The sequence below is a fragment of the Leuciscus leuciscus genome (assembly GCF_965113295.1).
Source record: "Leuciscus leuciscus genome assembly, chromosome: 2".
Taxonomy (NCBI): domain Eukaryota; kingdom Metazoa; phylum Chordata; class Actinopteri; order Cypriniformes; family Leuciscidae; genus Leuciscus; species Leuciscus leuciscus.
In genome coordinates, this window is record NC_138726.1 from 9,737,285 (window position 1) to 9,751,938 (window position 14,654).

General features: G+C 37.1%; 1 protein-coding gene across 1 annotated transcript in view; it reads right to left on the reverse strand.

Moving 5' to 3' along the window:
• The window catches only part of smchd1 (structural maintenance of chromosomes flexible hinge domain containing 1), a 69,757-nt gene that overhangs the window by 39,860 nt on the left and 15,243 nt on the right, over window positions 1-14,654 (reverse strand). Inside the window, exons 11-20 of the mRNA XM_082161694.1 lie at window positions 14,096-14,213; window positions 13,167-13,350; window positions 12,992-13,063; window positions 12,308-12,430; window positions 10,613-10,726; window positions 9,405-9,511; window positions 8,591-8,673; window positions 8,336-8,443; window positions 1,802-1,879; window positions 1,503-1,622 (exon numbers count right to left, since the gene is read on the reverse strand). Coding sequence (XP_082017820.1) covers window positions 1,503-1,622; window positions 1,802-1,879; window positions 8,336-8,443; window positions 8,591-8,673; window positions 9,405-9,511; window positions 10,613-10,726; window positions 12,308-12,430; window positions 12,992-13,063; window positions 13,167-13,350; window positions 14,096-14,213 — 1,107 coding nt within the window. The remainder of the gene's footprint in view (window positions 1-1,502; window positions 1,623-1,801; window positions 1,880-8,335; window positions 8,444-8,590; window positions 8,674-9,404; window positions 9,512-10,612; window positions 10,727-12,307; window positions 12,431-12,991; window positions 13,064-13,166; window positions 13,351-14,095; window positions 14,214-14,654) is intronic.

Consider the following 14,654-nt stretch of genomic DNA (forward strand, 5'->3'; position numbering starts at 1 on the left):
CCCTATGGACGTCTGTGTTTTTTTCCTGACGCACGCAGCAAAGAACCTGCCGCTGTCAGTGTCATGTGACAAAACACTACAGCGAGATGGCTGCATGTGCGAGCACAAGTGGTCCACGACTCGTAGAAAAAGATGACGCGAGGAGTGACATATGGAAGTACGTTGCCTACCTTGCTCTGTTGCACGGTGCACCGATACTTCAAAAGTAAATAGGAAATGAAAAACGTCACAATTCCTTAATTTATTAGTATCATACTTCTAAGAATGACCACGTTCCAGATTTGTAAGGCCGGCGACACACTGGCTGCGTGTCGTGTCCGTTTTTATTTCGGCTCCCATGTTAACTGCCTGCGTGACACACGCGTCTGGGCGCAGCTCGAGACGCGCGGAAAACGCGTGTATGCTATAAATAGAACCGACGCCTATTTTTCACGCGACACGCAAGCCTGTTGGAAGCGTTTCCAGGCAAAATAGAATAGGAAAAGATGTTTCTATGTCATTTTGACACGAATACATATTAATAAATGACATTTTGATGTTTGAAAGTTTTGACATAAATACAATATAAATGTAATTTAAAAAAATATTATCGATTTTCAAATATTGCACCTCTCAATACAGAACGAATTATTCTGTAGCCTATTGTTGTCTTTGCTGCTATATATTTATGTTTAACATGAAGTATAGGCCTTCCACAACTCTCTCCCCACATGTCAAATATATCACCAATGAGGCTTATCAAATGTTACCAATATTAAACATTGTTTAATATAATCGCTGTTCATATTTTTATTCAAAGTTCATAATCAAGATAAAGCTCTTATGTTTCTTATGATAAATGAGATAATGCTGCTAAATTTATCTTTTTTTTTTTCCTTGAATGTCATTGCTCTAATTTATTTTTTATTTTTTATATTTCATATTTTGTTCAAATGTTTAATATATCTGCTGTTCATATGTTCATTTATTAGTGTGTTATATGATTAGAATGTTGTCCCGGTTTTAAAATAAAGCACAGCAGTGATATTTGAGAGTGTTTCTCCCTTTTCAGGAAAAGTATCGAAAAAGTATCGAAATCGCAATACTTGACTTGGTATCGGTATCGAAACAATAATTTTGGTATCGTGACAACACTACTAGAAACAAAAATGTTTTTATGATTTTATGTTGTAGTTAACTACAATAACCATGCTTCACTCATATAACAGTATATTTTATAATTTAGCTATTTAAATGATGATCAAAAATGAAAATTAATTAATCATTAAATCACATCATTAACAACTTTTCTTTTTCAAAAAAAGAAATTGTCTTTTTTTCACTACAATTTTTTAAAACAGCTATTTTCCATAAAACAACAGTTCATAGTCACCATGATAAACAAAAAAATTATCGGAAAAATTTACTTTATATAAATTTCTGCTAACAACAAAAAATAATCCCTCTTATAACCCAGGACCGATCTTAAAACCAAGTGTAAACAGGGCCAATGTGTGTTTTACCTTTAATCGAGAAATTGAGGGTGTAATTGGGTAGTCTTTTTCCAGCCCATTCTTCGGATTGGCTGTCACTCAGAATAGTCTGCAGATGCAGTGTGTACATCCCAAGCTTACTGAGATTCTCTGGAAGAAAAAAACACTCCCTTAATGCATTAACTAATATTAACTGACAATGAGGAATTCATTTGTTGCCATATTTATTAATCTTTCTTAGTAAAAATACAATATGCACATGGTCATAAATTTAGAGGAGTGGAAAAGGTCACGTGACTGAACATATGTGATGATTCATTGATTTTTACCCATGGTCTTGAACCAGTATTCCCATTTGGATGAATGCACACCAGTGTACGTGTTAGTCTCGACATCTCCTTTAGAAGCTAAAGGAAGAAAAGGATGCAAGCCCATTAAAAAATGTATTTCAGTAGCATATTTTACATGAACAATACAAAAGAATAACAACAATTTACATTTCATTGGATTTATAGTTATATAAAATATAATGATGCAGTCTTTAAAAAAAAAAAATTATGTGCTTTTATGTGATCAATTAAAGCAGCACTCAGTAGCTTCGGGACTTCTTCGCTGTATTCTCGCTTTTTGCTCGCAGGTTTCTCTCTAGAGCTCCCCCCACAGCTTCGGAATAGATATTTGACAACACTGTCGTAAAAACTCGTTGGTGATTCTCAGACACCAGAGGCTATAGATCAACGACATCAAAGCAGATGGGACGTTCTTTAAAACGTCTTCTTCATTCGGGTTCGGACAGCGTGAGGGAGCGCAATAATGACAGCATTTTAGCAGATTTCTTTTGGCCGTAAAGCAATTGTTTACATCGCGAGACCTGATATCACGCGAGACTTCCTGACGCAGCGGCCGGCGGCCCGCCGGCTCAAAGTTGCAAGTGCGTATTTTCCGCTCACGGGCACCAGGGGGGTGCGAAACGACCACCATTCAACCCGAAATAAGTAATATAACCATTCCAATGACTCCGAAGCTGTTCAGTTAAGGTAAAAAAAGGTACTTAGTTCACCTTTAAGCGGCATTCTGCAGGTGCGCAATGAGACTATGGCTGCGTTTACACTTGGCATTAACATGCGACCTGTATCCTGATGTTGTCCACATACGCATTGAAAAGACAAGTGTAAACGCGCCTCTGATCGGAATGTTATCTGATCAGATAACTATATATTGTCGCAATCATGTGTTTATTGTCTTCATGTTTATATATTCCAAATGTTTCTATGCATTTTTCATTCAGCAGTAGCAAAAGCTGGATGCCTTAGTCCATGCAAGGGATTTCCTGGAATGTCATAAGTTTGATGACTTCTATGATGCATGAGTTTTCTTCTCAGTGGATGCATAAGAGGCTCATATTTAATATTAAATGCATGGACTCCATTTTTGATTTTGCATACCTTGTGACAAAAATTAAGAAATTACTCTCACTCTAAGATATCAGGTGACCCAGAGGGAAATTTACATTCTCTTCCACCCGAATTCTCACTTCGTGCTGTTGAACAGACTTATAATTATGTCAGATACACCTTCTGACAAAGATTTTCCTATTTTTGGCTCGACTCATTCGCAAAAGGCTAAAGATAGGCAAGGCAAAGCAAGTTTATTTATATAGCACATTTCATACACAATGGCAATTCAAAGTGCTTTACATAGAAGAAATTAAAATAATGAAAAGAAATAAGAATAATTAAAACAGTTTAGAAAAATAAAATAAAATACAGTACTTTTAAAAAATAAAAAAGAATATTTATTATAGATCTTTCTTTCAAAGGATTCCCTTTAGACTTAAATCTTTCAACCTTCTTTTAACCTTCAATCTTCTTACGACTTCCATCTATCAACTTTCCTTTAACTTTCTTTTCTCCCTCATTTACTCACACGTTCTTTTCACTTTCTTTAGCACTTTAGCACTGCGTTCACATTCTTTCTCAGACGAAAACTTTAATATCGTCATTTAAATACTGTTCTACTTTCAAACCCACATTAATCACTTTCACATTATCACCTTCTGAGTGGGCATTTACAGTTTCGGGCTAAATGCCCTGCTGACATAGGAGAAATTAAAATAATTAAAAGAAATAAGAATAATTAAAACAGTTTAGAAAAATAGTGTAAAATACAGTACAGTACAAACAGTCGGACGAACAGCGGCACAGTGCTCATTCAGTAAATGCACAGCTAAACAGAAGTGTTTTGAGTCTGGATTTGAATGTGACCACTGTAGGAGCACCTCTGATCTCTTCTGGAAGCTGGTTCCAGCTGTGGCTGGCATAATAGCTAAAAGCAGACTCACCATGTTTAGAGTGAACCCTTGGTATTTCTAGCTGATATGATCCTAATGATCTGAGTGATCTGTTGGGTTTATATTCAGTGAGCATATCTGCAATGTATTGAGGTCCTAGGCCATTGAATGATTTATATACCAGTAATAATACTTTAAAATCAATCCTAAATCTAACTGGGAGCCAGTGTAAAGACCTGAGGACTGGTGTGATATGTTCATATTTTCTGGTTCTGCTCAGAATCCTAGCGGCAGCGTTCTGTATGAGCTGCAACTGTCTTATGGTCTTTTTGGGAAGGCCAGTGAGGAGTCCATTACAATAATCCACCCTGCTGGTGATGAAAGCATGCACAAGTTTCTCTAAGTCTTGTCTGGAAACAAAGCATCTAATTCTTGCAATATTTTTCAGATGATAGTATGCTGATTTAGTTATTGCTTTGACATGACTACTGAAACTAAGGTCTGACTCTAGTGTCACACCAAGATTCCTGACTTGATGTTTAGTTGTTTGACCCCTAGAGTGAAGGTATGCGTTCACTTTGAGAACTTCATCTTTGTTTCCAAACGCAATAACTTCAGTTTTGTCTTTGTTTAATTGAAGAAAGTTTTGACACATCCAACTGTTGACTTCGTCAATGCATCGGCACAGGGAGTCAATGGGGCTGTAATCGTTAGGCGATAGGGCTAAGTACAGCTGTGTGTCGTCTGCATAGCTGTGGTAAGCAATTTGGTTATTTCTCATTATTTGGCTCATTGGGAGCATATACAGGTTGAACAGGAGTGGCGCAAGAATTGAGCCTTGAGGGACTCCGCATGTCATGGATGTCCACTCAGACTTATGGTCTCCTATACTCACATAATAACCTCTCCCATCTAAGTATGACCTGAACCATTTTAGGACTATCCCAGAAAGCCCCACCCAGTTTTCCAGCCTGTCAAGAAGTATGTTATGATCGACAGTGTCAAATGCAGCAGCACTGGACAAGGGACAAGATAAGGACAAGGTTACACATTATGCGCCATTGGCTGATGCTAACGCTAACTCAGCCGTTTCGCCCACGGATATGTTGCTAATTTTATCAAAAATAAAGGCCAATGGATCGTGCATCAATGGTATTACTATCCATCTAGATGGGATTGCTAACTTGGTATCTTGTCTTCAGAATTTGTTCACTGCCCTCACTGAGCGAGTTAGGGGCACCAAAACTTGCCTAGAAGAAGCTGAATGGAGGATCGCGTCGGTCAAAGACTCTGCAGAATCGACTGACGGGCAGCTGGCCAACTTGAGGATAATGTTGGACCAACTGCACTCAAAGGTAGACGATCTCGAAATCAGAGGTTGCCGTAAGAATCTAAAGATACTGGGATTTCCAGAGAAAGCCGAATGCTTCAGCTCACTCACAGATCTGTTCTGCACTTTCCTGCTCTGGCTCATAGATCCCCGACTTCTGCATCGAACAATCCGAATTCAGCCCCGACTCCCCGAGAAGCATTTTAGTTCGTTTTCTATGGTTCACTGACAAAAAAGCAATCCTGAAAGCGGCCCTGAAGACGATGATTACTCATAACAGTTCGGAGCTTCGTTTCTATTCGGATTTGTCAGCTGGCTTGTTGCAGAAACGTTGTGAGTTCGGGGCAGTGAGCAAAGCTCTAGCATCTCGTGGTCTGTATTTTAGGTTTGTTGAATGTTTTTTGTGGTTTGTATTTGGTATCTAATATTGACAACTTTTTTTTATGCTTTTATTCTTTTGATTTGACTTCATCTTGATTTCTTGTGTGCATAATGCTCTTAAATTAATAAGTTGGAATGTGAAGGGCATGGGTCTCGTAATTAAGACAAAGAAAATTCTAACATTTCTCAAAAAAGAGCGTATATCTATAGCACTATTACAAGCAGCTCATCTGTCCAATACAGAACACAATAAGCTGAAAAGAGACTGTGTCTGACCAATTTACTTTTCTTCTTTTATGTCAAATAGTAGGGGCACTGCAATTCTTATTAATAAAAACACCCCATTTATTCTCGAGCATGCAGTGTATGATTCTGAAGGAAGATTTGTGCTGATCTCTGGCTTCATCCTTGGTAGACACATTACTATTGGGAATGTACACTCACCTAAAGGATTATTAGGAACACCTGTTCAATGTCTCATTAATGCAATTATCTAATCAACCAATCACATGGCAGTTGCTTCAATGCATTTAGGGGTGTGGTCCTGGTCAACACAATCTCCTGAACTCCAAACTGAATGTCAGAATGGGAAAGAAAGGTGATTTAAGCAATTTTGAGCGTGGCATGGTTGTTGGTGCCAGATGGGCCGGTCTGAGTATTTCACAATCTGCTCAGTTACTGGGATTTTCACGCACAACCATTTCTAGGGTTTACAAAGAATGGTGTGAAAAGGGAAAAACATCCAGTATGCGTCAGTCCTGTGGTCGAAAATGCCTTGTTGATGCTAGAGGTCAGAGGAGAATGGGCCGACTGATTCAAGCTGATAGAAGAGCAACTTTGACTGAAATAACCACTCGTTACAACCGAGGTATGCAGCAAAGCATTTGTGAAGCCACAACACGCACAACCTTGAGGCGGATGGGCTACAACAGCAGAAGACCCCACCGGGTACCACTCATCTCCACTACAAATAGGAAAAAGAGGCTACAATCTGGTGGTGGTGGTGTAATGGTGTGGGGGATGTTTTCTTGGCACACTTTAGGCCCCTTAGTGCCAATTGGGCATCGTTTAAATGCCACGGCCTACCTGAGCATTGTTTCTGACCATGTCCATCCCTTTATGACCACCATGTACCCATCCTCTGATGGCTACTTCCAGCAGGATAATGCACCATGTCACAAAGCTCGAATCATTTCAAATTGGTTTCTTGAACATGACAATGAGTTCACTGTACTAAAATGGCACCAGATCTCAACCCAATAGAGCATCTTTGGGATGTGGTGGAACGGGAGCTTCGTGCCCTGGATGTGCATCCCACAAATCTCCATCAACTGCAAGATGCTATCCTATCAATACGGGCCAACATTTCTAAAGAATGCTTTCAGCACCTTGTTGAATCAATGCCACGTAGAATTAAGGCAGTTCTGAAGGTGAAAGGGGGTCAAACACAGTATTAGTATGGTGTTCCTAATAATCCTTTAGGTGAGTGTATATGCTCCAAATATAGACTGTCCTAATTTTGTCACATGTGGTCTTAAAGTTTAAACAACTTTGTAAGAGTATGGGATTTTTAGGGGGTGATTTCAATTGCGTACTGGATGTTAATTGGGATAAATCCTCACCCTAGGTTTCAACAGGCTGTAAATCCTTGTACACTTTACATAGTATTTGTACGAATCATTGTCTGGTGAATATTTGGAGGGAGCTGCACCCTATTAGCAGAGTTTATACTTTTTACTCTCATCCCCACAATTCTTATTCAAGGCTGGATTGTTTTTTCATAAAGTGGGTTGTAGATCACATTTTGTAAAATTATATGAAAAAAAGATGATTGAAATAAATGATAAACTCTAAAATTTCAACTTTGATCTTTTTCAGGTTTGATTCTAATCATAATGTAACATTATTTGAAAAAACAAAATTTCAGTACAAAAAAAAAACGTTTTTATTGTTAGAATTGTGATTTCATAATATTTAGATATGAATCCAACTGGAAAATCTTGTGAAAAGATATCTTTCAGTTCGTCAAATAGCATATAGTGGAGCTCTATAGCCATCTAGTAGCTAAAATGATAATTTTTTACTTTTAAAACTACATTTTACAAAATATGGGCAAAAAGTTTACACTAAACCATGTAACATTATCCATGTTATCCCCATGAATGAAAGTTAGAAATATGGGTCTTTTATAAAGTGAATTTTGAACCCCCCCCAAAAAATAATTATCACCAGCCGCCACTGGTTAGTCGTTGTCTAGGACATCTCTCCTCTAGCTAACTTCCCTCTTCATGCTTCTCTCTCTTCCAATCCCCACACCCCCCTTCATGTGCACGCGCACTAACCCCCCAACCCCCACCCCCAAATCATTCTTGGCGGTTATTGGCTGGAACACTGTTTGTTATGTTTCGTGGTCCAGGCTGGGCCAGTTTGTTTTTGCTGCCGTTTGTAGAGACTGGGCTGTCTACAGAGACCACATTTTTTTATAGTGTGTTCAGGGGACAGGCAGCTAGCAGAAAGTGAGGAGATGTTTACTGTATGTGACAAAAATGTTTCGGCCTAAAAAAACGTGTGACATCGCTTAGAGCACCTTTAAATTTAAACACAGCTTTTGTGTCTTTATCAGCTTTTCCATATATACAGGCCCTGATAATCATCACAAATACTTATTGCTTGCTCCATTTCAGTAAATCCATTTTTATGAATTAATTAATTAATCTCTACCCATTACTCTAGTCTTCATCAACATGCGCTTGCTCCACCTGCTGGTCAGCCGACTAACAGCAGATGGAGATCATATATCGGCACTCTATTACTTTTCCTGCAGTTTCCTAACAATAATAAAAAATAATAAATGTGACTCACAGTGCCAGATGACTTTCAGTTCAACTTTCAGTTTCTTAGAATTGCCGGCCACAGGCAGTCGAGACATCGATTCTCCATTTTTGTTCAATATCTCCACTTTAATCGGACCTGGACAAGAACAGATTTATACTAAAAACTTTGTGCTGTTGGTAAAAGATAAGGGCATGGGCTTGTGAGAGTATATTTTGAGTTTTATGAAGTATATAATGTAAGTTTAGCACTGCAAAGTGTTTGTATGTGTGTGAGTTTGTTTACCCATGGGTGTCCCAGCTGGACGAGCATCTTTCTCAGCCCAAGCGTTTCCCTCAGGCCATATAACCCTCAACTGGTCTGGAAGTCTGATGATAAGAAAAAGTAATTAAAATCACAAACAAGAGCCAGATTTACTAAACAGGGCAATCTATCAAGAGCAGCGCAAATTAGCGTAGGGTCGCAAACAAGCAGAGCCGATGAAAATGCGGGTGATCTACAAACACCACAGGCGCAGCAAATTAAAAATAACGTGGCTTGGCGAATGATATGTCCAAATAACGTCTTCCTCTAGCATTCCAAATAAACGAACACAAGAGGAGAAATTATCTCCCTTCTCTCACACGCTCTCTGTTCTCTGCGATTCCTCTGACAGCAACTATCGCAGCATGACAAGCGCAAAATCGGTTAAGACATGCTTTTTTGGGCCGTTAAATAATGGTGCAAATACCAGTAAATTGACTAGCGCAAACCTTAGTAAATCATGTTGTGTGATTTATTTAAATACTCTCTCGTGAATTTTGCATCTGAAAGGGAAACTCCTACAAATGCATATGCAAAAAGGTCAGCCGCAAAAATAACAGTGTCCACGCTTTTCAAGTGTTAAGCGTTTCCTGTTACCTTACCATATGTGGTGGAATTTAAAAAAAAAATGTTTTTAACATTGCATTATATGTAATTTTTCTGTAAAAACCTGTCCAATTAATTGTTTATGTTTTGTTAAAATGTATGGTAAAAATATTATTATCATTTATTCAACAATCCTCCTTGATTGTTCTTTACTGTTAAGGTGAAATACAGAATAAATGGCGAGTCTTACTTTGTGAGCTCATTATCAATGTGTTCCTTAATGGCTGCTGCTGTGGCCTGTCTGTCGATCTTAAAGATGGGAATGATTCTTTGCTCATCATACAACTCCTTCGGTTCCTACAGAAACACATCACAGAGACTTATACAAAAGCAAAAAAGCCACAAAAGATCCAAAATGTTCTGAGCTTGTTTACAAGTACAAAACACATAGTACAAACATTCATGTGGACGGATGAGTTTGAACAGTAGTGAAGGACCTCCTACTCACCTGTCAATTAACCACTGCGCTAAAACAAGGGTTTAAACTTTGCTGGCTATGTGCAGCTTTGAATAATTGTCCAACTGGAGAAACGGATGCATACAGTATACACCATATGAGAGCAACTCTGTCCTGCAGTGTTTAGTCACGAGTCACGACTATAACTCTTTTGTCATACATTCATTTGGAATCGGAAACAAAAATCTAAATTGACAAGAACTGCAATAATATTGTCTAGGCCATTTTAGGATGTTAGCTTAGCTTCCAAAGAAAGACGGCTGACACTGTGTACATTCTGTGAGTGAGATCCCCCACCCTCTATGGGCGGGTTGAAAACATGCGGAACAACGCCTTCTACTGGCTGTAGTCTTTAGCCTCTGGCCAGAAAATCCTCCGATGACGCAAAATGACGATTTTTGCGTCATCGGAGGATTTTTTCCAGACAAAAAATACATAAATCTCTTGTCTCAGGGGGATATGAGGGTGGAAAGCATGGTAATTCGAAAATACTACAGGTTTTCTACTAATACAAAGCTTAATGCTAAATCCTGAAGTATCCCTTTAACTACAAAAATTATTATTAAAATGCTGATCGCAGGATCTAAGAATGAAGGTTACCAAAGCACCGTCAAACATTTACAAGACCATCTCCAAATTGCTTGACGTTCCTGTGACCAATCCAAGCAAGTGAAGCTCTGGATGAGACATCCATTGGACAGACGAAACAAAACGATGGCCTATGAAATCTGTTTTACTCAGTTCACTCCTGAAGATTAATAAATGGCACTTTGTTAATGTTGGGGTTACAATTCTCCTTTACAAATGAGAGATTCTGCCTAACATCTGCTTTTGTGGTCCAAGGAAAAAAAGAAATACAGGTTTGGATGGACATGAGGGTGAATGGATGAATGAACAAAATCTTCCTAAAAGTGAATAAATTAATTAATATCCTTCCTCACCAGTGCAATTTGGGCATGTCCTCCAGTGGCGTGCACATCACCGTCAACGTGTCCGTGAAGCAAGAACTGAACTATAGAGCCAAAGAAGATGGGCTGAGTTTTCACTGATTTCACCTGAAAATGAGAAAGAAACACATTTGAGAACACTAGAAATACAACCTGATTCATAAAAAAAATAAAAAAAATGGCCTGAATAATACATATATTTTTATGTTATTTATTGTTTACTGATACTACTAAAGATGCGGTAACACTTTACAATAAGGTCTCATTTGTTAACATTAGTTCATGTATTAACGAACATGTAGTAATAATGAGCAAAACATTTGTTACAGTTTTTATCAATCTTTGTTAATGTTAGTTAATAAAAATACAGTACTTCATTGTTTGTTCATTTTAGTACACAGTGCATTAACTAATGTTAACAAATACAATTTTTGATTTTAATAATGTATCAGTAAAAGTTGAAATTAAGATTAATAAATGCCGTAGAAGTGTTGTTCATTGATAGTTCATGTTAACTAAAGTAGTTAACTAATGTTGTTAACTAATGAAACCTAATTGTAAAGTGTTACCAAAGATAGTAACTACACACTTATAAACAGTATGATGTCTTACAAGCCCTGACTCTTAAAGGGTGTTCATTCAGCTTTTTTACTTAATAGCGAATAAACATAACAGAAATGACACAAAACGCTTTAAGTAGCTGAACAATCTGGCTTTGTGAAACACCTCAAAAAAATTTAAGTCCCCCTGTGGTCAATAATTTTATCCCTTAAAACTCATCTTTGATCACCAAAGTTACATATAAAAAAAAAAAAAAATGTATCTATCGACGTTTTATCTATCGCTTTCTACAACGTCGGACACATACCGGTTATTAATATGATTAGCCTTTGACTTGACCATGTTATCAAACAGCTAATAATGTATTGCTAATGTTACACAAGCCATGTTCCCGTTCTCCATCTCAGAGTCAGACAGCTGCCTTCAAAAAATCAGCATCCTTAGAAACGCTTTGAACAACTCAGAACGTCAGTGGAGAAAGGAATATAGTTCGTCATAACACTCAAATATACATCATATACATAATTCACCCGCTATATTGCTAAATGTAGCCTACCTGATTTTTCATATCAATAATATACCGGGATAACCTTTGCGACTCGCCTGCTTCGTAACATAGTTAATGATATGCTAAAGCCCAAATCAACCAATCAAGACGTGATTGGTTGGCTAAAAAGTATTTTGTTATGTCAGAAACACCAGCAATTTCAAACTGTGATTTTTGAGACTGTCTTTGATTCACTAGTTTTAAGGAGAAAATACTGAGCAATGGTGTTGACTTATGAATTTGCACATGGTTTGTCTTAAATCATATTAAAAACACCACATAGACATATAAACAACATTTAAAAGTGATTTTCACCACAGGGGGACTTTAAATTAAATTAACACACAACATGGAATCACCAAAGACATTTATTCACACATCGATTTTTGGGATTTAAGAATCAAAATGAGAATCGATTTCTAGAAATCAATATTTTCACCCCAGCCCTAAAAGTAACGTGACATAACTTTACTTTTTAGGGAGTAATGTAACATTGTAACATATTACTTTTTAAAAGTGTCACTCCCCTACACTGGTGTTGTATATGACTGTGTGAAAATGTAAAAACCACTAGATCTCACTAATTGTCCTTTTTTGTAAGTCTTGCCGTCCCACTTAATGGCTTTGAATTGAGCCCAGGGTGACTGAAGCCGTTTCGGGACATCCTCACGTGTCATCACACCCTGAAATCCTTGAAACATCACCTGCACACACACACACACACACACACACACACACACACACACACACACACACACACACAAAGACACACAAAGAGACAATCAATTGTTGCCATCTAAATGTGAGGACAAAACAAAACAGTGACACAAACCTTGTATTTGGGCTTAAATTTTATATTTTCATACAGAATATTATTATAATTACTAAAGTTAAATTAAATACATGAAGGGAGTAAGTGAATATAATTCATTTTTGTTACAACTATGGAAGCTTCAAAAAAAATGTGTATCTGTATTTACTGAGAACATAGGCTTATGTTCCATATGATAATAACAACAATAAAAAACAATATAACATGACTTCTAAAACCACTTTTTTTAAATGTCTTGTATTTAAAGATTTCATCTGTCACAAATATAATGCCTTTGATTTGGGTGATTTTCTCACCAAATATTTAATATTTATAATGCAAAAGCACATTAAGCATGTTCAATGGAACCATACATAAAGCACTGATCGAGTAGTTACATCTGCTTTTTCTTTGCATACTTCTCATACTTGGCCTCACACTAGCAGACACATACCTGCTTATCAAAACGCTCATGACATTCTTTTAACCAGACAGTAAACTCCCTCTCAATCTTCACTCGCTGCTCCTGGATAAAACAGATCAGAATGTGTATACTGGGCTTTGAATCATGTGCATGCAAGCAGTGTTAAACCATGTGTCTTCCAGAGTTCAGGAGTGTGTTTCTGTACCTGGCCATTGTTCACTCTGGTAAAAATGGTCTCTTTGTCACGGAGTTGAAGCTCCAGGTCCATAAAGGTAAGTTTGTTGGTGCTGACTTGGAATCGGTCGTTGGCGAAGAGAACTCCTGAAATCCGGTTATAACACTCAAAAGGCACCGCACCTGCTTTCTTAGGCCTTTTACACCACTCAAACCTAACACACATACAAATTGTTATTCATGTTAGGTGAAATTGAACATAAAAAAGGATAATTGTTCAAAATATTGTTATCTTTCTGATAGCTTTTTTCTAGCATTTCGATGTCAGATATTTCTGTAAAGAACGTGTTCTTGTTTGCCTTTAGCACAATTTTTTTATTATTGGTCTATATGTTAAAAGAATTTGCATTTCAAGTTAAATGCTCTGCTCTGTTCCACCCCATCTAACTGTTTTTGAACATAAGAACATGTCCTGTGTGAATGTACGGTACCATAAAGCAGCATTTCCCAATCACTCCAAAAGCCCCATCAATAAGTGCCCCTTCCATCCATAAATCTCTTATGCTCACCCAGGCTGCATTTATTTGATCAAAACCACAGTAAAAACAGTAATATTGTGCAATATTAAATAACTTTTCTATTTGAATGAATATATTATTAAAAAAAAATTTTATTCTTGTCATGGCAAATCTTTTTTTATTACATGATCCTTAATTTTATATATATTTTTCCATGCACATTTGACCAATTCCAAACCAAAGTGAAAAATGCCTTTTAGTCAGATGTGCATAATTATTCGGGGTTTTTCTACAAGTAAAATGGGCCAAAAAAAAGAGAGATTAAACTGACACAAAAATTATGAAACGGCCATAAGAAGTATTTAGCAATCCAGAAATTTAAGTTAAAATGTGACCATTGAATTTAAGAATAAAGGATAAGAAAGAAAGAAAAAAAACTTACTCCGAGACAGAAGTGTAGGGAATGAGCCGTCCATTCCAAAAGCACTCAAAGATTGGTCGTTTGCCACGGCCTTCGGGATTCAAAACTACACAATCTTCATCTTCATCCTCTGAAGGACCTAAAACACAACCACACAGACCGATATAGAAAGAAATATCTTGGTATGCACACTATCTTAGCAGTCAAACTGGAATCAGCTATTATTATAGCATCTCTTTCGTCACTGCCATTAGTGTGGAATAGACAGTTTATAATTTATTACTTAATTTAATTTATTATAAAATGTATTTATAATAAAATATAATTAATTTAATCAAATTAAGGTTGAACCACTGGAGTAACATGGACTATTTTAACGATGTCTTTAGTACCTTTCTGGGCCTTGAAAGTGATAATTTAATTATTGTCTATGGAGGGATCAGAAAGCTCTAGGATTTCATTAAAAATATCTTAATTTGTGGTCCGAAGATGAACAAAGGTCTTTCGGGTTTGGAACGACCTGAGGGTGAGTATTTATTGACTGAAATAAAAAAATTGGTGAACTAACCCTTCACATTAA